A 21,620-nucleotide genomic window follows, 5' to 3' on the forward strand; every position below is an offset into this window, starting at 1 on the left:
GGGCAGGCCTCCCTCCTACAGGGGCCTTTAATGGCGGCAGTGATCATAGCGATTTTGTTAAGGGATGCCTTGGATCGCTTTGACACCAGGAACCTCTGAGATATCCTGCGCGTGGGACACTAACTGGGAGTCAGGAGGGGATTTTCTTTGGTAATGGACCCTCTCTAGCACCCTATCTAACATGGGATGGGAGCTTCTTCAGCCCCCAAGGATTCTCCTTTGGGATGCCTTTTAACCCATTGGAAACAATTAGGATTGCAAAATTTAGGAAAGTTCTGATCTGTAACACTGCATGGCTTCAGTGGGATCTATCAAGTTAGATCTCTTCTGCAGGAAAACAGGGCAAATGGACCTGGGGTACCTTCATTGCTTGTACCTAGGCCTTCATTGCTCTACACCAGGACCCCAACCTAAGGGCCTCTTGCAGAATGTGATTGCCTGAATGTGTCCACTAGTAAACCCCCTCATGACGTAGTGGATGATAATTATCTAAGTAAGCTTCCTCTGAATAAACCAAGGTTGCTGGAGGTAACAAAGGCCCTCCCTAGCAAAAGGGACGCTGACTCTTTCTCTCTGTTCCTCCTAACAGATGTGGGGGCCTCTCCCTCACTCATTTCCCAGGTTAATGGCTATAACTGAAGCCAACTGTGGTTAGTCTATCTCGGGACAGGGACTTTAAGGAATATTCCCAAGCAGCTGCCGAAACTCCCTTTGTTTCGGGGAAATTCCCAGTCTTCTCTGACATGGACTGCCTGTTCCCCCTTGTTAGCGGGAAAACATGGCGTATGCTCCTCTGTTGGAGATGCTGAGCTCTAAGACCGGGAACCCTTTCTCTGACTTCTGGCAGCACTTTGGCTCTTTGGTCTCCCTCCCCCTTCTTCTGTTTCTGCACCACCTTGGGTGCGGCCTGCATAACTGACTTATAGACCATCCGGTGCCTCAGACACCATGGCTCCTTCTCCCTTCACAGTCAAGGAGCAAGAAGCGCACCCCCTGGACTTAACACCACCCACTCCAGATTTCCCCACCAGTGTCTCAGGTAAAAATTGACAATGGGGAGGATCCAGGTGGAACATAATTCAGTATTTGAACTAAACCAAGTTTGTTGGTTTAATTAAGATAGTCATGTCTTCCAAGTTATCAACAGTAAACGGGAAAACTTATTCTATCGAGGTTCGCTGAGGACCAAATAAGCTTGTGTTATCTCTGTTGCAATTTGTTAGCAAAAAGATGACTAAGATGATGGTTAATTGTCTATCTCATCAAAGTTTTCATGGGTAATTGCTAAAATAGCTTTCAAAGTCTTTGGTAACCTGAAACTTTAAAGTTTGCTTGGATAATAAATGGCATTAATTCGTTGGACATCTACATCTTTTCCAAATAGGATAAAATGCTAAATCATTGATTACTGGATGTAGGTTTGTGCTTTTGACTGCTTATTGCAAAAAACTAAGGATATTTAAATCTGTTGGTAAACATGTTTTGTGCTTAACTGATTCACAAATTTACCATCTAAAGAATTCTGGTATAACAGTTCACAATTGGTTCTACTTCACTGGAGACTAAGGTTTCGAAGAGTGCAAAATTCTGCTAAATGTTAATTAAGACTGATGGGAAATCTTTGGAAAGGAATTTTAGGTGTGGTCAGGACGGACTAAGATTAAAATGAATGGATTTTGAAGGTACACTGGTATAATATTGAAATTCTCTCTGTTCAGAAGACAAGGTTTCTTGAATTGTTCATCTGCTCTAGATAAGAAAATGTAAACAAAGGTTTTTTCTCTTGTCTGTCCAGAAAACCAGTTTCTATGTTTTGTCATTATCAGGTCTTCAATCACTTGGTTAAAACTTCTCAATTTTAAAGGAGCTAAGTTTTGCTAACAACTATAGAACCATACATTTTGCCTTTCAAATTATTGTCACCTTGGTTAAATAAAAATAATTGTTTTGTAATGATCTATAATCCTATTCAGGCATGTGCTATAACTTTCTAAGGTTTTAACAAACTTCCCAAGATTTAAATTGTAAATGAAGTCTCTTTAACTCATTAGGCCTTTTATTTGGTATGCTAAGGCACCCGGGAAGTACTGTTAAACAAATGATAAGCCTTAGGTTACATTGGGTAAATGCTATAACTATTCTAGAGGTTATATGCAATTCCTAAAGTTTTAATGTTTTGATATAAGGTCATCATCACTCGATATTCTGGCTATTGAAGTGTTAAGTGTCACAGAAATAACCTGATTTCCTTGTCAGCTATATTGTAAACTCTCATCTCATCAGATCTTTAACCATTCTGAGTTTTTGTCATTTATAATCGTTCTTATTCTCTTGCAAAATGAGTTTCATCTTCAAAGAGATTCATAAAAAGGACTTTTAGGACAAATACAGGTATTCAATATCTTTAAAATCCTAAAACTGAAATGGGTAAGAATTTCCAGAACTAACTGAAGCTGCACTCAAACTAAGTAAGAAACAGTAACTTGTGACTAAATGAACTAAAAAGATGATTATAGTTTTGTGACTCTTTTTTTTTTTTCATTTTAAACAAGAAGTTTATTTAAACAACAAGACGCTTGACTTGAAGGGAAAACTATCTAGGATTCATTTCTTTTAGAGTAATTTATCCCTACTTAAAGACAGATTGCCCTACATGTAACAGCTACGTACAAAAAAGTTATAAAATTGTCCTTGGTTTTACAATGATAAATGAAAAACATTAAAATTCTCCAATTGAACAAGGTATGCAAGGATTTTTATGTTGTTCTTTTTTTGTTAAACAGTGAGAGCAAAATAACTTACTGGAATATAAAGATAAGAGCTGACTGAGCATGCCACTAATGGAGAGAGAGGGTATTTTCACAGAAGCAGTATTTTCCCCCATCCCATCTCCATTTGATGTCGATCAAAACATACCATTGGCCATTTAGTTAAAAAAAAATGCAATATACTTGTGCACATACACAGTTACTTTATGTACAATAAAGGAATGGGGAAAGGGAAAATGAAAGAATAGAGAAAACTATACTGTAGTAGTCAGGATGTGGTGGAACCAAATTGCGGCTTTCTAATTGAGAATGTCTTCTTGGTCTGGAGGAACAGAGTTCTGGAGTAAAGTAGCAGGTTCCCTTTTTAGTAGACACCTGTCTGCTGCTGGAACACATCAATTGTATCTTCATCCTCCATTTCCAACTGGCAGGTGTGTCTGTTTCATTGATTGGCTGCCCATCAAATCGGAATCTGATCTGCCTCATTGACAAACCCTGTGGTTCACAATAGGCTTTCATTAGTTTACTAAGTGGTGTATGCCTCTTAATCTTAAACTGCACCACAGAACCATCCTGCCCCGCCACCTTCAAATTAATATGATCGTTGTTCTCAGTCTTGACTCCTTCCTTGGGCTTTTCGTCGGCCATAGCGAGCGCCGGAGTCTCCTCAGCTGCCGCTTCACAAAAGAGGTACCAGGTCCGCACCGAACAAGCACACAAGCAGCACCAAGAGCCTAGTTTTGTGACTCTTGCTTGAAACATTGCTGGTTCTCTAATACTTACTCTTCCAGACTAAGGAGACTTTCTCTTAAGGTATCAATGACTTAGAGAAATGTGATAAAATACTCATTTGTAAACACACGGAAGCATTTATCTTTTCTCTCTACCTGAACCCTCTAAAATTAAAAAGGTCTCAGTAAGTATTCTTTCTTCCATGGCAGTCAGTCATTTGCATAAGTTCAATAAGAATCTGTTCTCCTTATAACAGGACACCACTGGAAACATTGGTTATTTTACCAAGGCTTTGACTGGAATGTCATATTTAAGAGAGACATGCATAGACTCAGATATAACCAAATAGCCTTAAGGAATTGAGGTTGACTTTATCAAACCTGGAGCCATAAAGCCCCTTGGAACTGTTGGCCTGATACCTTGCTTATAGAGTTCCAGGCCACCTTACTAGGTGAGTAAAGAATGTCATTTCCTGGCAGGTGCAGGAACCTCAGGATACTTTGGGGACCTCATGAAGGGAAATTCACCCAAATCTGCAGGTATTGCGGGCATGTCTGATGGCAAGTACTTGGCTTGGCTTCTGGCCTGGAGAGGCTACTAAAAGTTCAACCTAGAGATTCCTTATAAAAGTTCCAACAAAGCAGATTCTAAAAGATCTATATGGTCACTCGCTATTCTTGCTGAGCTTATGTAAATAATTAAGCCAAGTTTGTTAAAAATGGACTTGTTTTTCAAATAAATTAGTCCTGATTTGGCTATCTCTGGAAATGAGGGTTATTTTAGAGAGAAAAATGTATGGTTCAATAACCCACCTTTGCAGATGTTAAATCCTAGATCTGATAGTCTTTAAATGTTTGTTTACCTAAGCTAGACAACTTGAGGTAAACTTCAGAGAAATTGCACAGTAGTTCATATAGACATTCTTTGTGCTTTTTATTCTGGGGGTAATAACAGGATCCCATGGGCACATGATTATTTAAACAGGGGAGAATGGGATTGATTCCCCAATGACTGTATAACTCAGCTATCACCTTGACCAATTCTCTGTGGTTGGGATAATGAAATCATTCCCTAAAAGCCAGAAGCATACCCCCCTCCACAGGGTTAACTGTGGACTTGTGGAGATAATGGATGGCCCCACTTTCTTTATGATTGGATTGTATGATGCACTTGGGGATGCCCTTATCTCTTGACAAGTCTTCTCCCCCGCTTGCCAGTGATTCCTTGTAATTAAGATATTAAGGCTAGACCTCAAAGAGGGCTTCTTGCTTCTTTTTTTTTTTTTAATTTTCACTCAGCTTTAATTACAATCACACATTTTAAATTCAAACAGGTGACCAGAGGTGAAGCATTCTGAATGATCTGATTACAAATCTGGTTAACTGAAAACAAAGACTTCTCCATAAAAAATACATAGTTTTGTATGCATTCCTGTAAAATAGAACTAGATCTACAAAGTAATCCGATTAACAGGTTGTAACTAGGGCAGTGTGACAAAAGTAAAAGGAAATGGCTTAATTCTTGTAGATACATTAGATTTGATGCTGCTTCATAATCTGTTTACAAAAATAAAAAATCGGGGCACCTGGGTGGCTCAGTCGTTAAGCATCTGCCTTCGGCTCAGGTCATGATCCCAGGGTTCTGGGATCGAGCCCCGTGTCGGGCTCCCTGCTCTGTGGGAAGCCTGCTTCTCCCTCTCCCTCTCCCTCTCCCCCTGCCTCTCCCACTACGTGTGCTCTCTCTCTGTATCTCAAATGAATAAATAAAATCTTTAAAAAAAATAAATAATCAATATGTTGTCTTGATTTGTAGGTTTCCTTCCCATGTCAGTAAAATGAAGAGCTTTTCCTTGTGTTTTTCATACAAGTAAATCTCGTAGCATTAGCCCTTAGGAAGGTTATTGCAAACTGGCCTCTTTCCATGGGCAGACAGCGACTCCTCATTTAATACAAGGTTGCTTGTCAGTGACATTCAGAGCCCCATTATTATTCATCAACCTCCCGGATGCTCGGTAACCAAGTAATTCCCCAGCAAGTATCTTCTCATGTGTTTCGGAATTTTCCTTTGCATCTCAACATCTCCAGGTAACAGCTCCGTTACACCACTGAGAACCACTGTTCCTGCAGGGGACCATATTTTGAAAACTAAGCATTTTCACAGAATGGTAGTTGAAGATTTTCAGTACTAGAACGCTGCCTCTTTCACTAATCTGGTTTGCACACAGCACCACCTGGGCACAGTACTGCTCAGTCTCAGACAAGGTCGGGGACTGCCCATTTTTGATCTACCACCAGGGTTGCGCCTCCCAAGTCCAGACGTAAAAAAAAGTCAAAGAGGGCTTCTTGATGGCTTCATACCTCATAGTTACATTTATCCTAGAAGCCACCTCTATAAATGTACAATTACAAGTAGAGGCCAAGCATACAACAGCCCTCTTGGTAGGAGCCTCAAATCTCACTATGGGACAATCCCTGTCCGTAATGACTTCACATCAGGTCCAGAATGTCTTAGAGACCAAAGGCCACCGGTAGATGATAGGAGGCTGACTTATTAAACAACAGGCAATGCTTATAGATATGCCTGAAATAATACTTGAAACCTGTCACACTTTAAACACAGGTACCCTTATGCCTGGACCTGACCATTGTACTTCTATGAGCATAACTGTTCAGAGGTTATCGAGTTGACCAGATTTAAGATGCCCCTATTAAAATTGCAAATGACAGCTGGTTTACTGATGACAATAGTTTCATGGAAAAGGTAGTAAGAAAAACTGGGTATGCTGTAGTCAAACTCAAGACTGTTGAGGCCAAAACCCTGTCAGCAAACATGTCTGCCCCCAAAGCAGAATCAGTAGCACCCACCTGTGCTTTGCTATTGGCAAAAGCCTTAAAAATCTTTATACTGACTCCAAATAATGTCTTTCTAGTCTTATATGCCCTTGGAGCAATTTAAAGAAAAAGGAATTATTATCAAGCCATAATTCCCCAATCAAATATGGGCCTGAAATTATTACAAATTCAAAGGATGGCCCTCCAAAACTGAATAACCCTTAATATCCTGACTGCAGTTCAAGGAGGCCCAGTATTAAACGGCTGGCTCCTGGCTGGGACCGAGTGGCTATGCAGCTCTAACCTGTGGCCATGGCTTCCCCCAGACTGGATAGGCCACTGTACTCTGGGTTTTGCCTGGATGCATGGATGCATTATTAAAACCTTTACCAACCCAGCTAACCCTTGAAATTTAAAACCATGGTGGACAATGTTCTGTGTCTCATTGATATAGCCACCTAGCATCCATCCTTTTTACTTCTTTGAGACTGGAGAATGTTGTTTGACCTCGGAAGCTAAGCAGGGTCGGCCTGGTTAGTACTTGGATGGGAGACACACGGAAACTCCTAAGTACATGGTCAAAGCCCTAAATGCCGCCCCAAACAGTGTTTCTCTACTAAAAACTGAAATGACTCAAATGCAGAAAGCAGTTCTACACAATAGAATGACATTAGATGTTTTAACGGCTGCACAAGGTGGAATGTGTGCTATTACAAAGACAGAATGCTGTGTGTACAGTCCAGATTACCATAAAAGACTTCTGGGTTTCTACCTGACATGAATACTTTAGGGATTGCTTTAAACTCCTGGCCTGGAAGAAAATTATCAACAATATCAAAGATCTTTCATTCAGATTTCTTTCTCATTATAATATTAGCCTTATTTTGTTGTCATTTCTGGTGTCTCCCCGCCTAGTGTCAAGGCTCCTTCACTGCCATAACTTCCAGCTAACAGATGATCTCTTCTACTCGAGGAGGTTCACATATGTTGACGGCGCTGGATTCAGCTGCCTCCCCCTTTTGTAACTCCCCTACACATTCCCCACCTGACCAATATTGACCCTTAGGTAGGGACCTCTTTACGCCCCTATACAGCAGGAAGACGTTACAGAAGATAAGACCTTCCACCTTCAACAGCCATAAAGATTTAAGGGTCAAAATTGTTCAGGGGGGAAATGATGAGGGAACAGAAGGCAAGCTGAGGACAAAGCAGAAGCTGACACCCCACAACCCCCCCACCCCCATAGGATGTATGTGACATTCCTCAGGCACTCCTGGCTGCCCTAAAACTAAGGAAAAGAAAAACAAATACTAAGACACGAGTCTCCCTCAGTTTACTTACAAAAGCCTTAGCAATAGCTTCCAGAAGCGAATGTAAATACAATTAAATGTCTATAAACCTGCAGCCCATCGACAGATACTTGAAGTGGGCAGAGTGTAATGTTCCTCCAGGAAGTTCCCAACTATCTTAATGTTAATGCCTTACTAGACGGGTAAACAACCTTTTTTTTTTCTTTAAGATTTTATTTATTTGACAGAGAGACACAGCGAGAGAGGGAACACAAGCAGGGGGAGTGGGAGAGGGAGAAGCAGGCTTCCCGCTGAGCAGGGAGCCCGATGCGGGGCTCGATCCCAGGACCCCGGGATCATGACCTGAGCCGAAGGCAGACGCTTAACGATGGAGCCACCCAGGCGCCCCGAGGGGTAAACAACCTTAACTTGACAATGGCAAGGCCTCTGGTATCTAGTAGGTCCTCTTTAGCATCTGAAAGTTCTTTGGAAACCTCCCTTTTTACTTACTTTCCCCCAACTCCGTAGTATTTAATCAGCCACCGCTCACAACCCCGGGGCGGTGGCTCTTTCTGCCCACGGGTCCTGTTCCTGTGCTTTAATAAACCACCGTTTTGCACCAAAGACGTCTTTCTTTCTTAGTCGTCGGCCCCAGACTCCACGCCACTGAACCTCACTTATATTCCAGAACCTCACCAACGTGACGGAGGCAGAAAGCTGTTTCCAATATTGTGGTAAATACAAGCACAACGAGAAGAAATCTTGGAAGAGGCCGACTTAAGACCATTAGAAAGCGCCCACTTGCCCCCGGTCAGGTAATCGCCGGGTCTGGCCATGCAGCGCTGGGGGGTTGCTGGGGCCCTCCTACCTGGGCTCGATGGCCTTTCCCATCCCATCCCAGTGTACACACCCCTTCTCGGTCCCCTCCGTGGTCTCTCTTCCTCCGCCTGCCTTTTAAGTTGGTGTTTCTTGATGTAGTTTTGGAATGTAAGTGAGGTCTGGAGCGGATGGCCAAGAAAGAATTCTTGAGATGTCTTTTGTGCAAAAAAGTGGTTCTATTAAAGCACAGGGTCAGGACCCATGGGCAGAAAAGAGCTGCTGCCCTGGGCTTCTGAGGAGGAACTGATGACATGCTTTGGGGCTGGGGGAAGTAAAGATCAGGGAAGTTTCAAAAGGACTTTCCTATGCTCAAGAAGACTCACAGGAAGCCTGAGGCCTATTATCAAACCAAGGTTGATTTTCCCTCTAGCGAGGCACTAACGTTCAGACCGTTGGGAGCTTCCTGAAGCAAAGTTGTACTCTGCCTGCCTCAAGTATTTGTCAGTGGGCTGCAGGTTATAAGGACACTTAATTTTATCTACATTAAAATTAGGAAGTTAGGTTAGAATGCTTTTTTTTCTTGTAAGTCACTAAGACATTTGTAAACTGAGGGAGACTCCGGTCTTAATAGGACTGTAATCTCTGTAAATTAACCATTTGTTTTTCCTTCCCTTAGCTTTAGGGCAGCCAGGAGTGCCTGAGGAATGTCACACAGATCCCACCTGTGGGGGGGCAGTCTGTGGGGGTTGCGGGGTATCAGCTTGTGTTTTGTCCTCAACTTGCCTTCTGCTCCCTCACCATATCCCACAGTTGTGACTCAGGATTATATCCAGACCTCTTCCTGGCAGAACAGAGCCTTTTATTTTCCCCTTCCAAAATAAGTATATGTAACATACATGAAACCTATGAATCAAAAGGAATCCTCACAAATCCACTTAAGCAACGCAACATTACGCGTACTGAGTTCCCCTCCAGAGATAACCAATATTATGAATCCCCCTCCCATTTCCTTTTCCTTAGATTTGCCACGTCCTCGTTGCCCCAACTGGCAGCAGGGAAGCAAGTGGAGACAGCTGGGCCTCCGCTTCGGCTCCCGAGCGCTGAGAAGTTTCCCCCTGCTGGCACTGAGGCAGCCACCCACCAGCACTTGAAATCAAAGCCCTTCCCGCGGCCATTAACAGCCCAGCTAGAAGCTGGCAACATGGCGCCGGCCTGCCCCTTCGACCTCCCCCCTCAAACCCCCACCTTGTGGGAGGCCGCGCAAGCGCAATGGCGACGGAAGGGGTGGTGCCGACCAGGGACGTGGCTCAGGCCAGTGGCGTCATCGGGCGGCGCCTGTAGGGTGCGTGTGACCGAGGCGTTAAGGAAGACTTGTCGGCGCGGGGATGGCCACATCGGGCTGCATGGGTGTTGCGAATCTCTTGCGGCGGGCAGTAGCGGCGCGTGCCTCCCGGGCTCTGGTGGCTTTCGCCACGAGCCGGCGCCTGCTGCGCACTAGTCCGCCGAGCCGAGCTTTCGCCAAGGAGCTCTTCCTGGGCAAAATCGAGAAGGTAACGCCGAGCCCTGGCCGACCCTCGCTTTTGCCTCCCGCTTTTTGCCATTTAGCAAGGAAAGAGGGGTCGAAGTGAGAGTCCCCACACCTGGCTGACAAATACGCCCGCCAAGCGGGGGGTGTGCTAAAACTCCCAAGTTCCCGAGTCCCACTGGAATCTTTCCAGGGAAAGGGGAGAGTCCTTTACGGGGCCCTGACAATCAGTCTACAGTTCTGACGGCTAATTCTTGTTAGGTCAGTTTGCGAAACCCTAGGCGAGGTGGTCACTGGGCAACCCTCAACTCAGCGTTCTGCCTCCGAAACGTGCGGGGCTTCCTCTCTTGTTTCCTAAACAGCTCAGACCGTGACCGTAGCGCTCTCCTGTCTGTTTCCAGCGGCTCCTTAGCTTTCACAGCTTGACTTCCAGCGCCTCCCCTTGCCTCAGCGGGCTGGCTCCGAGTTGCCTTCCACACCCGGTCCCTTCCATAGGTGGTAGAACCCAGTAGTAACCTAGCTGTTACTCAATAGTTAACAGCTACGTTATCAAGCACACATCATCCTCTTGTTAATGGATTTGACCTTGGTTCTGTTACTTTCAGCCTCACTTCTTTCAGCCTTAAAATGAAGCTAGTTATATGTACTGCCTCACAGATGTGTTGTACAGTGAGATTTGTAGTGTGCGGAAATGCTTTTTAAACTGTCTGGTACTGTGTCGGTGCAAGAGGCAACAGAATAGGTAATGTTTGCCGGCGCCACCACTTAGTAGTCTGTGACCTTGAGTTACTCATTTCACTTTCCTGTGCCAGAGTGTGCTAATCTACAAAATAGTAAAAGTGGTACTTGCCCTCTCCTAAAAGTGCCATACAAAGCAAAGAAAAAAAATGTGTGTAAAATGTTTTGAGGCGGGCGCCTGGGTGGCTCGGTGGATTAAGGGTCTGCCTTCGGCTAGGGTCGTGATCCCAGGGTCTTGGGATCGAGCCCCGCATCGGGCTCCCTGCTCAACCGGGAAGCTTGCTTCTCCCTCTCCCACTCCGCCTGCTTGTCTTCCCTTTCTCGCTGTGTCTCTGTCAAATAAATAAATAAAATCTATTAAAAGAATAAATAAAATGTTTTGAGGTAGGCTGAAATGTTGGCTGGTACTGTGTTGTTTAAGGAGTTATTCTCTGGTTTTTCTTAGACTTTCTCTATGATCAGTCAGGCAATACAGGTGCAGAAGTTGGAACTCAAGAGTGGCTTGCCCTACTAGGAAGTGCAAAGCCAGTTTTTAACGTTTGAGAAACCATTTTTCCCAGAACCTGGGGCTATTGGGGCACTCGGTCCTGGAATGTCCATCATGCCTTCCAGCACAATGGTGAAAAAACACAAATCTTTCATGCTTTTTCTCCAAGCTTCATGTACCACCTCCCCCATCCTCACCCGTCCTCTTGGCTTCTTGTTTCACTGAGAAAGCCCATGCAGTCAAAGGAGAACGTCCACCACCGAATTTACCCCTTCTCCCCACATGTGTGCCCATAGGGTCTACACTCGATTAATATCTATCTACTCTTAGCAGAGACCAGCCTGATCACTAGACCCAGTGCCTTCTCACCTGCTCAAGGGCATTGATCAGTAATTCTCTCCTTTGTCATCTACATCAGTGTTCCCTCTCGGCTGCATCTTGAACTCAGACCATTCCAGCTTTTGTCCTTAACAATCTGCTAAAGCTGCTCTCTTGTGAGGTCAGTGACCTCCATGTTGTCAAATCTAGTGGTCTATTCTCATCTTCCTTGACACAGTTCATCATTCCTGGCTTCTAAGAAAACCATTCTCTCCTGGCTTTTCTGTTGACTTCATTGGCTGATCCTTCTCAGTCTCCTATGCTGGTTCTTTCTTGGCTCCTTAACCTCTATAAACGTTGGCCAGTCTGACTAGCCTAGTCAGAGCTGGGAATTTTCTTTTTTTTTTTTTAGTTGTTTTTAATTTTTAATTCCAGTGTAGTTAGCATACAGTGTTACATTAGTTTGAGGTGTACAATATAGTTACTCAACAATTCTAATCATTACTCAGTGCTTATCATGTAGGTGTACTCTAATTCCTCTTCACCTGTTTCCCATTCCTCCACTCACCTATGCTCCCGCAACCATCTGTTCTCTTCAGTTAAGAGTCTCTTTCTTGAGGCGCCTGGGTGGCTCAGTTGGTTAAGCTTCTGCCTTTGGCTCAGGTCATGAGCAGGGAGTCTGCTTCTCCCTCCCACTCTCCCTCTCTGTGCGCTCGCTCTCTCTCTGTCTCTCTAGTTCCCTCTGTCTCTTAAATAAAATCTTTAAAAAGAGTCTTAGTTTGTCTCTCTCTCTCTTTTTTCCTCTTTCCTCATTTGTTTTGTAAATTCCACATATTAGTGCGATCATACAGTATTTGTCTTCCCTGACTGGCTTATTTCACTTAGCATTATACACTCCAGTATAGTTAACATACAGTGTTACATTAGTTTCAGTTGAAACTCTTCTCTTTTTTTTGATTGAAGTATCATTGACACACAATGTTAACATTAGTTGCAGCTGTACAACATAGTCATTTGACAAGTCTATACTTAGGCTCATCTCAAGTGTAGCTGCCACCTGTCACCATATAACACTATCACAGTACCATTGACTAGATTCCCTACGCTGTACCTTTTCATCCCTGGAAGCCTGTACTTCCCACTTGTCTTCACCCATTTTTCCCATCCTCCTACCTCCTCCTCTTGCACCCATTAGTTTGTTCTCTGTATGTATGGGTCTGTGTTTCAAAGTTGGGGTTTTCTGAGGCTCAGTCTATAGACTTCTCTTTTTATCCACAACTCTTCCTTTAATCTAATACAGTATTGTGGCTTTAAATATCATCAGTATCCTGACGACTCTAATATATTTCTCCAGCTCCGATTTCTCCCATGAACTCCAGGCTCCTGATGTCTACCTTTCTACCCAAAAGCTCCACTTAGATGTCTAATAGGCACCTCAGATTTAGAGTATCTGAAACTGAGTTCGTGGTGTTACCACCCAATTTTGCTCCTCCCCCCAGTCATCTTTATCATCGATGGTGGTGGCTCTGTTGTCCCACTTGTTCAGGCCAAGCACCTGGAGTCCCCTTGGATGCCTCTTACTCTTGTAATCCAGGTCTAAGCCAACAGCAAATCCTGTTTTCTCTACCTTTGGGATATATTTAGAATCTGACCACTTTTCAGCCCCTCCCGTGCTACTGCCCTGATTCAAGCTGACATCCTCTCATTCATAGCATCACTGCGGTTTGAGCAGGAACATGGCATCTGACGTGCTTAGAATTTCTGAAAAAAACCTTCAAGGTCCTCTAGGCCTATAGCTGTCACACTGCCCTCAGTTGGCCCCTTGCTATTCCTGGAAATGCCCCAGGGGTTACTGCAGGGGCCAGTGGGGAGTTGAATGGGAGGCATTTGGGTGACCTTCCCACCCGGAGCCTTAACCTTAAAAGCTCGGCTTTTGCCTGTTTTACGTATTTGGTTTCTGTAGTAGACTTATTTGAGAAACCGGTTCCACTACTTCAAAAAATTTAAAAACTGCTGATAGAAATCAAGCCCAGCACCCATGAGGCACCCCATTGGGTTTTTGAACATTGCTGTCAGAGATTTGTTCTTATATGCCCTTGAGCTCTCTCTTCCTGCATGCAGCAGTTACCCTTTGGTTGTAGGTGAAGGCCAACTAGCTGCCAGGCTCTTTTTTCTCACCTGGTGTGCTCACTGGTATCAAGGGAATCATCTTCCTCTAACACCACCTATTGCACAAGCCCACGGGAACCAGTGAATCTCTGAAGGGCCTGGGTTGAACCTCTGTATGTTCAGCTAAGCAGCTGGCTTTGTTCTGAGAGGGTGTAGAGTGATGAAAGTCTCAGCATATTTTTCTGTCTAGACCATCTTGAGGGCAGGGTCAGGGATGGCCCGGGGCGGGGTGGAGGGCAGGAATTCCTTTTAAGTCTGCTGTCACTTTTGGATAGGGACCCACCACAAGCCTGTAGTCATGGGTCCTGAGAGGAGAAAACAGCCTTGGGAGCATGTTACTAGAGTAGACAGGCTTCGGTGGCTTACTAGACACACAAGGGGCTAGAGGGGGAAGACTGAGGACTCCTCTGCTTTGAAGACCTTTCTTGAACACTCGGTGGAAGGTGCCATGAGGAGAGGCAGGGCTCCTGGGGGCTGGCAGCCTGTGGCCTGGGACATCACTTCTCAGCTGTTAGGAGACCAAATCCAAGTACTCATCTAAGTCCTTGTGCTGCTCTGGCAACTGCAGGGGTAGGAGGAACGCAGAAAGCCAGAGGAGCTAAGGATACAGCAGGAGGATTTTAGGCAACATATAATGATGGCCTAGTGAGGAATCCTAGGTCAGCCAGAAACATTGGCCATTTAACAGTTTGAGACAGACTTGAAGCTCAGCTATTTTCCAGGCTGTAAGGTAGAAACGAGAGCAGAGCCAGTGTCTTATACAAATAATTAACAGCTTCTTCATATTCTAGGCCACACCTTATCTCTTTTGAGCCTCCCCTTCTGAGGAGAGGGAAGCTGACCCTGAGAAAGGCCAAGTCACACATAATAAGTGGTAGAGCCAGAGTTGAATTCAGGTTGATGTGGCTCAACAGCTGGGTCTCCTGCAGTGATCCCCTGCGAGTAGATGTCCTGGGAACAGGAGGGACGGAGGCAGGAGTACAGTGCGTAGCCAGGTAAGAACCTGGTGAGATGAGAGGCCTCATCACCACCATGTGTTCTTGTCAGTGCAGCATCTTCAGACTCCCAAAATAACCAGCGTAGAATCTTACATTTCAGTAGAGAGCTTTCCCATTCTATTGGGATTTCACAATAGAATTTTGTGATAGAAAATAGATTTCACAATCCTCCCCACACCCTTGAGTAAATATTTACCTGCATGTTATGGGTAGGACAGTGGAAGCGTGGAGAGGGGAAGGGGTTTGGCTAAGGCCACCCAGTTAGCAGGCTGCAGTGCAAATCAGGGAACAGAACCCAGGGCTTTGAAATGTTAGGGCTCTTTGTTTCATGGCACACTCAGTGGAACTTGTTACTGATAGGGAAAGCTGCTCAAAAGCAAGAATAAGCCTGCTTGAGTTGGGCAGAAGATCTGTCTCGGTGGTAGAGTCTAAAGCACAATTCCTGTTCCAGGATCTGCATTCTACTTCCGTCAATGCCTGCCAGATATGGACTCTAGCAACTCTGTTTCCTCCCCTTTTGACTGATATTACCATGATGGGAGGTTGCTAAAAATTAAATTTTTAGTAAATGTTTATCATTTTTAGAAAGAAGTTTTCCCGTTTCCAGAAGTTAGCCAAGATGAACTTAATGAAATCAATCAGTTTGTGGGACCTGTAGAAAAATTCTTCACTGAAGAGGGTATGTATGATCTTTATTTTCCATTTTAAGGACGGTTGCTTTGATATTTACATTAGAAGCAGTATACAGAAGCTCTCTTGAATGTCATTAATCATGTAGAAATAATATCTATTGAAAATATTTTGCTTTAAGAATCATCCCACTTGCTTTGAAATTTAAGAAACAAAACAGGTGAACATTGGGGGAGGGAAGAAAAAGTAAAATCAGACAAAATCAGGGAGACAAACCATAAGACACTCTTAACCCTAGGAAGCACACTGAGGGTTGCTGGAGGGGAGGTAGGTGGGGGTTTGGGGTAACTGGGTGATGGGCATTAAGGAGGGCAGTTGATGTCATGAGCGCTGGGTGTTAAGTACAACTGATGAATCACTGAATTCGACCTCTGAAACTAATACACTGTAGGTTTATTAAAGTGAATTTAAATAAAGAATTAAAAAAAAAAATTATCCCGGGGAGCCTGGGTGGCTCAGTTGGTTAAGCGACTGCCTTCAGCTCAGGTCATGATCCTGGAGTTCCGGGATCGAGTCCCACATCGGGCTCCCTGCTCAGCAGGGAGTCTGCTTCTCCCTCTGACCCTCTACCCTCTCGTGATCTCTATTTCTCATTCTCTCTCAAATAAATAAATAAAATCTTTTAAAAAAAATTATCCCAATTGCTATTTAATTAGAAGGCACCTAGTTTCGTGCTTCTCAGCGTATATGTGGTGAATGATTGCTTTTAAACATTTCCAGACTGTTGCAAACCAACACTTTTGTAAAATACAGTAAAATGAACAACTAGAAAAATGGAAGGAAAAAAAAAAGACCTACAAAATATAAATCCGTTGATCATGGGCTTGGTTGTGTGGCAATGTAAAATTGCTGTTAAGTGTTTTTAAAGGTTTGCTCTCGGGCGCCTGGGTGGCTCAGTTGGTTAAGCGACTACCTTCGGCTCAGGTCATGATCCTGGAGTTCCAGGATCGAGTCCCACATCGGGCTCCCTGCTCAGCAGGGAGTCTGCTTCTCCCTCTGACCCTCTTCCCTCTTGTGCTCTCTGTCTCTCATTCTCTCTCTCTCTCTCAAATAAATAAATAAATAAATAAAATCTTATAAAAAAAAAAAAAAGGTTTGCTCTCTCTGAGCTTGTTATGAACCAGGAATAGTCTAGCAGCCTGCAGACTGCAGGTCGAGGGCACCAGTTTAGCCTGAAGATCCCTCCCTTAGACAGTTCAGCCAGCCCTTTGACAGGGCTGCATCTTGGCTGAGGAAGCTCTCTGGGGAGTTCAGTGATGATTGATTGACAGTAGTATTTCTCTAGCACTGAGGACCCCAAGGGTTCTTTTTTTTTTTTAAAGATTTTATTTATTTATTTGACAGATATAGCAGGAGAGGGAACACAAACACTGGGAGACAAGATTGATGAGGACAATCTATACCATTTGGGGAAAATTTCTACTTTTGACTCAGAATACAAATTTTGGATATACTTAATTCCAATAAGGTGGACATACTAGGACTATTTCAACAAATTAGCCAGAGAAATCAAAAATAATTTATAATTTACTGGCCCCTAGTTCATTCCTTTTTAACCCTGAGTAGTATATCTTTATCTGGATATACCACAGTTTGTTTATTCGCTTACCTATTAATTGACATTCAGTATGTATCCAGATTTTAGCTATCAGAAAAGATATTGTGAGTATATAATTCATATATAAAGCATGTAACTGCCTATAAAATTTGTACCTAATATATGGGTCCAAAAGACTACTAGCATAACAATGTGTTCATCAACTTGGGGGTACATATATACCAAAATTTATTAAACACTATACTTTGAATAGGTGCAATAATCAATTATACCTCTGTAAAGCTTATGAAAACCCTGACAAATCAGAGTAAAAGTTTAAGTAAAAGAACAAGGAACTAAGAAAAGATATAAGTAGGAAGATAACCACTAGAACAAAAACAAATATTTCTAAATAAAAGATATTTATATACAAGAAGGGGACTTTTAAAACCAGCAACAGAACAAGAGTTAGTGTGGGGGGGTGCACATGGACAGAAATACTTCAAGGGGGTTCACAGGGCCAAAGCTATTTTAATAATAGTAAAATATTCTTTGCCTTTTTAATTCTAATTCTATCATGAGTGTCCAATGGGGTTTTCCTGGAACTGTAAGAAATATATCACAGATTAAATGCAGAAAGTTATGAGAACCCAGCTGGATTCTACCTGGTTCTGGCTAGATTCTGATATCTGTTGTTGCATATAATAATAAGCCAAATATTAAAAAGATCTGCAAAACCATAAAACCATACTCATTTTTTTTGTAAATAAATATTATTTCTCATTAAAATATTGGGAGTATTTTTCTATGAGTCTGGTGTAGACAGACATATACTCACATTTCTTTTGGGGATGTATGAAGGAGTGGAATATCTGGATTATAAGGTAGGTTCATATTTAACTTTTTAAGTAACTGCCAAACTGTTTTCCAAAGTGGTTACCACTTTACATTCCCACCAGATATTAAAGTTCCAGTTGCTCCACAGTCTCATTCTAATGGGTGTGTTGTGGTATCTCATTGTGGTTATAGTTTTCATTTCCCTAATAACTAATAATGTGGGCATCTTATCATGTGCTTACTTGCCATCAGTATATCTTTAGTGAGATGTCCTTCAAATATTTTATGCATTAAAAAAATGGGATTGTCTTACTATTGTTGAGCTATAAGGAGTCTTTATTCTAGATACAAGTCTCCTCTCCAGTATATGTTTAGCAAAAATTTTCTCCTAGTCTGTGGCTTGATTTTTTTTTTCATTTTATTAGCAAAAGTTTTTAATGTTAAGTGCAATTTTTTTCTTTTCTGGTTCTCTTTTTTTGTATTTTATGTAAGAAATCTGCTGAACCTAAGGTCAGGATGATTTTTGTCTCATTTTCCTTTAGAAGGTTCATATTTTTAACTGTTAACATTCAGATTTATGACCCCCTTTCCCCTTTCCTGTTAATTTTACATATGACATGAGGTAAAATTTCAGGATTTTTTGCATACGACTATCCAATTGCTCCAGCAACATTTGTTGAAAAGATTATCCTTTCCCCATTTAATACACTTGGTACCTTTGCCAAAAATAAATTTACCAGAAGGTTCTGGGACAGTAGCAGAGTAGGAAGCACCAGGAATCTGTCTCCCCACCTGGACAACAACTGCAATGGCAGAATCTATGTAATGTAACTGTTTTTGGATCTCAAGTCTGTTGAAGGCTTGCAGTTTCCAGGGGAGCGAGGATAGTAAATTGCAGTTAATTTGGCCAGTAAGCTCTGAGCACAGTAGCAGCTACCATCTTCCACCTTCAGCCTGAAAGCAGGCAGCTGTGCACTCATTCCTGGAGCAGCTAGCACATGGCTTGTGGGAGCCAGAGTAGCAAAAAAAAAAAAAAAGACCTTGTCCATCAAATATTAGGGATCTGTGTTCTGATTACTGTTTCTGATCACAGAGGTACAGACCAAGAGGCAGAGGCCATTTTTCTACCTTCTCTTATTGTTGCAAGCCCTTACCCCTGTGGCCGAAGTGACTTCCAGTGGATTTAAGATGCTGTGCCTTTTTTGGTCCCCCCCCTTCATTTTTTTTTCCTCTTTTGGAAGCCAGATTGAAGACGAGGACATTCAAAGCAACCACATGTACAGGGGGAATTATAAAGTCATCACACATGCCCAGGGAAAGGCATAGACTCAGGAAAGACCTAAGAAGACCTTAGGTTTATACCTGGGGCAGATCCTTGGCACAGACACAGCCAACAGCAATTCAAAACAAAACAAAACAAACATGAAAAGTATAGTCAACAAAAGCAAAAATCAACATGTGGGACTATAACAAACTTAGAAACTTATGCACAGCAAAGGAAACTGTCACCTAAGGAATGGGAGAAAATATTTGTAAAAACCATGTATCAGAAACGGGGTTAATATCTAATATAAAGAACTCCTGCAACTCAATAGCAAAAAAAAAAAAAGATAATCCAATTTTTAATTAGAATAATGCCGCATAGACTAACTAAGTTAGAAAATGTTTCCTCCTCTTCAAGTTCCTGTAAGACTTTGTGTAAAATTGGTATGATTATTTGGCAGAATTCACCAGCGAAACCATTTGAGCCTTGAGTTGTTTTTTTTTTTTTAAAGATTTTATTTGTTTATTTGACGGAGAGAGAGACACAGCGAGAGCAGGAACACAAGCAGGGGGAGTGGGAGAGGGAGAAGCAGGCTTCCTGCTGAGCAGGGAGCCCGATGCAGGGCTTGATCCCAGGACCCTGGGATCATGACCTGAGCCGAAGGCAGACACTTAACGACTGAGCCACCCAGGCGCCCTGAGCCTTGAGTTTTCTTAATGGAAAAGTTTTTACTAATTCTTTTTCTTTTTTAAGATTCTATTTATTTATTTGACAGAGAGAGCACGGGCAGGGGCAGAGGAAGAGGGACAAGCAGACTCCCCGCTGAGTGTGGAGCCTGACGCAGGGCTTGAACTCAGACCTTAAGATCTTGACCTGAGCCAAAGTCAGACACAAAACCGACTGAGTCACCCTGGCGCCCCTAATTAATTCATTTGCTTTAATAGATATAAGGCTATTTAGGTTACATAATTTCTTCTGTGAATTTTGATCATTCATAACTATTAAGGAATTTGTTTATTTAACAAGTTGTTGGACTTACTGGCTTAAAGTTGTTTATAATCTTTTCTTATCTCTTTATCCTCTTAAAGTCTGTAGGATTTGTAGTGATATTCCCATTGTAGATTTCTGAAAAGTAGTCCATTGTGGTCAGAGAATATACTTTGTATAATTTGAGTCCTCTTAAATTTATTGAGATCTGTTTTATGGTCATATTATGGTCTACATTGTAGATGTTCTTCCATGTGCACTTGAAGACAATATTCTCCCATTGTTTGGTTGAATGCTCTATAAATGTTAGTTAGGACAAATTGGCTGACAGTGTTGTTCAAATGTATCCTTACAAATTTTTTATCCACTTTTTCTATCAGTTAATGAGAGAGGGATTTTTCCAGCTATGGTTGTGTGGTTTTTTTCATTTCTATCAGTTTTTTCTTAATATATTTTAAGGATCCATTATTAGGTGCATGAAAATTCAGGATTATGATATCCTCGTGATGAATTGACTCCTTATGAAATGATCTCTTTAATCCCTGGTAATAGCATTTGTTGAAATCTACTTTGGTGTTACTATGCTACTCCAGCTGTCTTTTGATTGGTCTTAGTATGCTATATTCTTTTCTATCCTCTTAACTGATTTGTGCTTTTATACTCAAAGTGAGTTTCTCATCGACTTAATAAGCATAGAAGGGATTGTAGAAATACAAAATTATCATGAAGCACACGCTGTAGTAAAATTGGTATAGGCAAGTTCTACTAATGGATGCTAGTGTTAATGGGTGAAAGAAACAGTTTATATAATCTCAAAGTAGTTCCCTATGATATTTACTAATTACAAAGGGAAAAATAGTAACTTTATATGAAGAATCTTGGCAAACACGACCTTAAGCAAGTGTTCAAGCTTAGTATCCCCAGTAATAAAACTTGACAGAGAGAGAGACACAGTGAGAGAGGGAACACAAGCAGGGGGAGTGGGAGAGGGAGAAGCAGGCTTCCCGAGGAGCAGGGCGCTTGATGGGGGAGGCTCGATCTCAGGACCCTGGGATCATGACCTGAGCCGAAGGCAGACGAGCAACTGACTGAGCCACCCAGGTGCCCCCCCCCCAGTAATGAAACTTAGTGACCTCATGTACCCCTATAGGATTTATCAGATCATGAGAGGAGCGCATAACCCCTGTGTTATTCTTGGCCAAAACATACAACCTCAGTCTAACGGTCAAAACATCAGGCAAACCCAAATTGAAAGACGCTGTACAAAGTAACCAGTGTTTCAAAAGTATCAGGGTCATGGGGTGCCTGGGTGGCTCAGTCAGTTAAGCATCCGCCTTCAACTCAGGTCATGATCCCAGGGTCCTGGAATCGAGTCCCTCATGGGGCTCCATGCTCAGCAGGGAGTCTCCTTCTCCCTCTCCCTCTGCCCCTCCCCCCTAGTTGTGTGCTCGAGCTTCTACTCTCTCTCTCTCCCTCCCTCCCTCTTTCTCCCCCCCCAATCTCTCAAATTTTAAAAAAAGTGTCAGGGTCATGAAAAACAAGGAAACACTGAAGAACTGTCACAGATTGAAGGGTAGGAAGGAGATATCACAACTAAACACAATGTAGGATCCCAGATTGAATCCTAGAAC

At 42.7% G+C, this 21,620-nt stretch overlaps 1 protein-coding gene and 1 pseudogene across 1 annotated transcript in view; one reads left to right on the plus strand and one right to left on the minus strand.

Annotated features, from left to right (window-relative positions):
* Window positions 1-2,992: 2,992 nt before the first annotated feature.
* Window positions 2,993-3,514, minus strand: LOC112834270 (small ubiquitin-related modifier 2 pseudogene; annotated as a pseudogene).
* A 6,253-nt stretch (window positions 3,515-9,767) lies between these two features.
* Window positions 9,768-21,620, plus strand: part of ACAD9 (acyl-CoA dehydrogenase family member 9) — a 44,070-nt gene continuing 32,217 nt past the window's right edge. Inside the window, exons 1-2 of the mRNA XM_025885730.2 lie at window positions 9,768-9,989; window positions 15,260-15,353. Of these exons, the coding sequence (XP_025741515.1) occupies window positions 9,825-9,989; window positions 15,260-15,353 (259 nt within the window). The 5' untranslated portion in view covers window positions 9,768-9,824. The remainder of the gene's footprint in view (window positions 9,990-15,259; window positions 15,354-21,620) is intronic.

This window comes from Callorhinus ursinus, unplaced genomic scaffold (assembly GCF_003265705.2).
Source record: "Callorhinus ursinus isolate GAN/ISIS: 27379988/994484 unplaced genomic scaffold, GSC_fseal_2.0 scaffold15, whole genome shotgun sequence".
In the NCBI taxonomy this organism is placed as follows: Eukaryota; Metazoa; Chordata; class Mammalia; order Carnivora; family Otariidae; genus Callorhinus; species Callorhinus ursinus.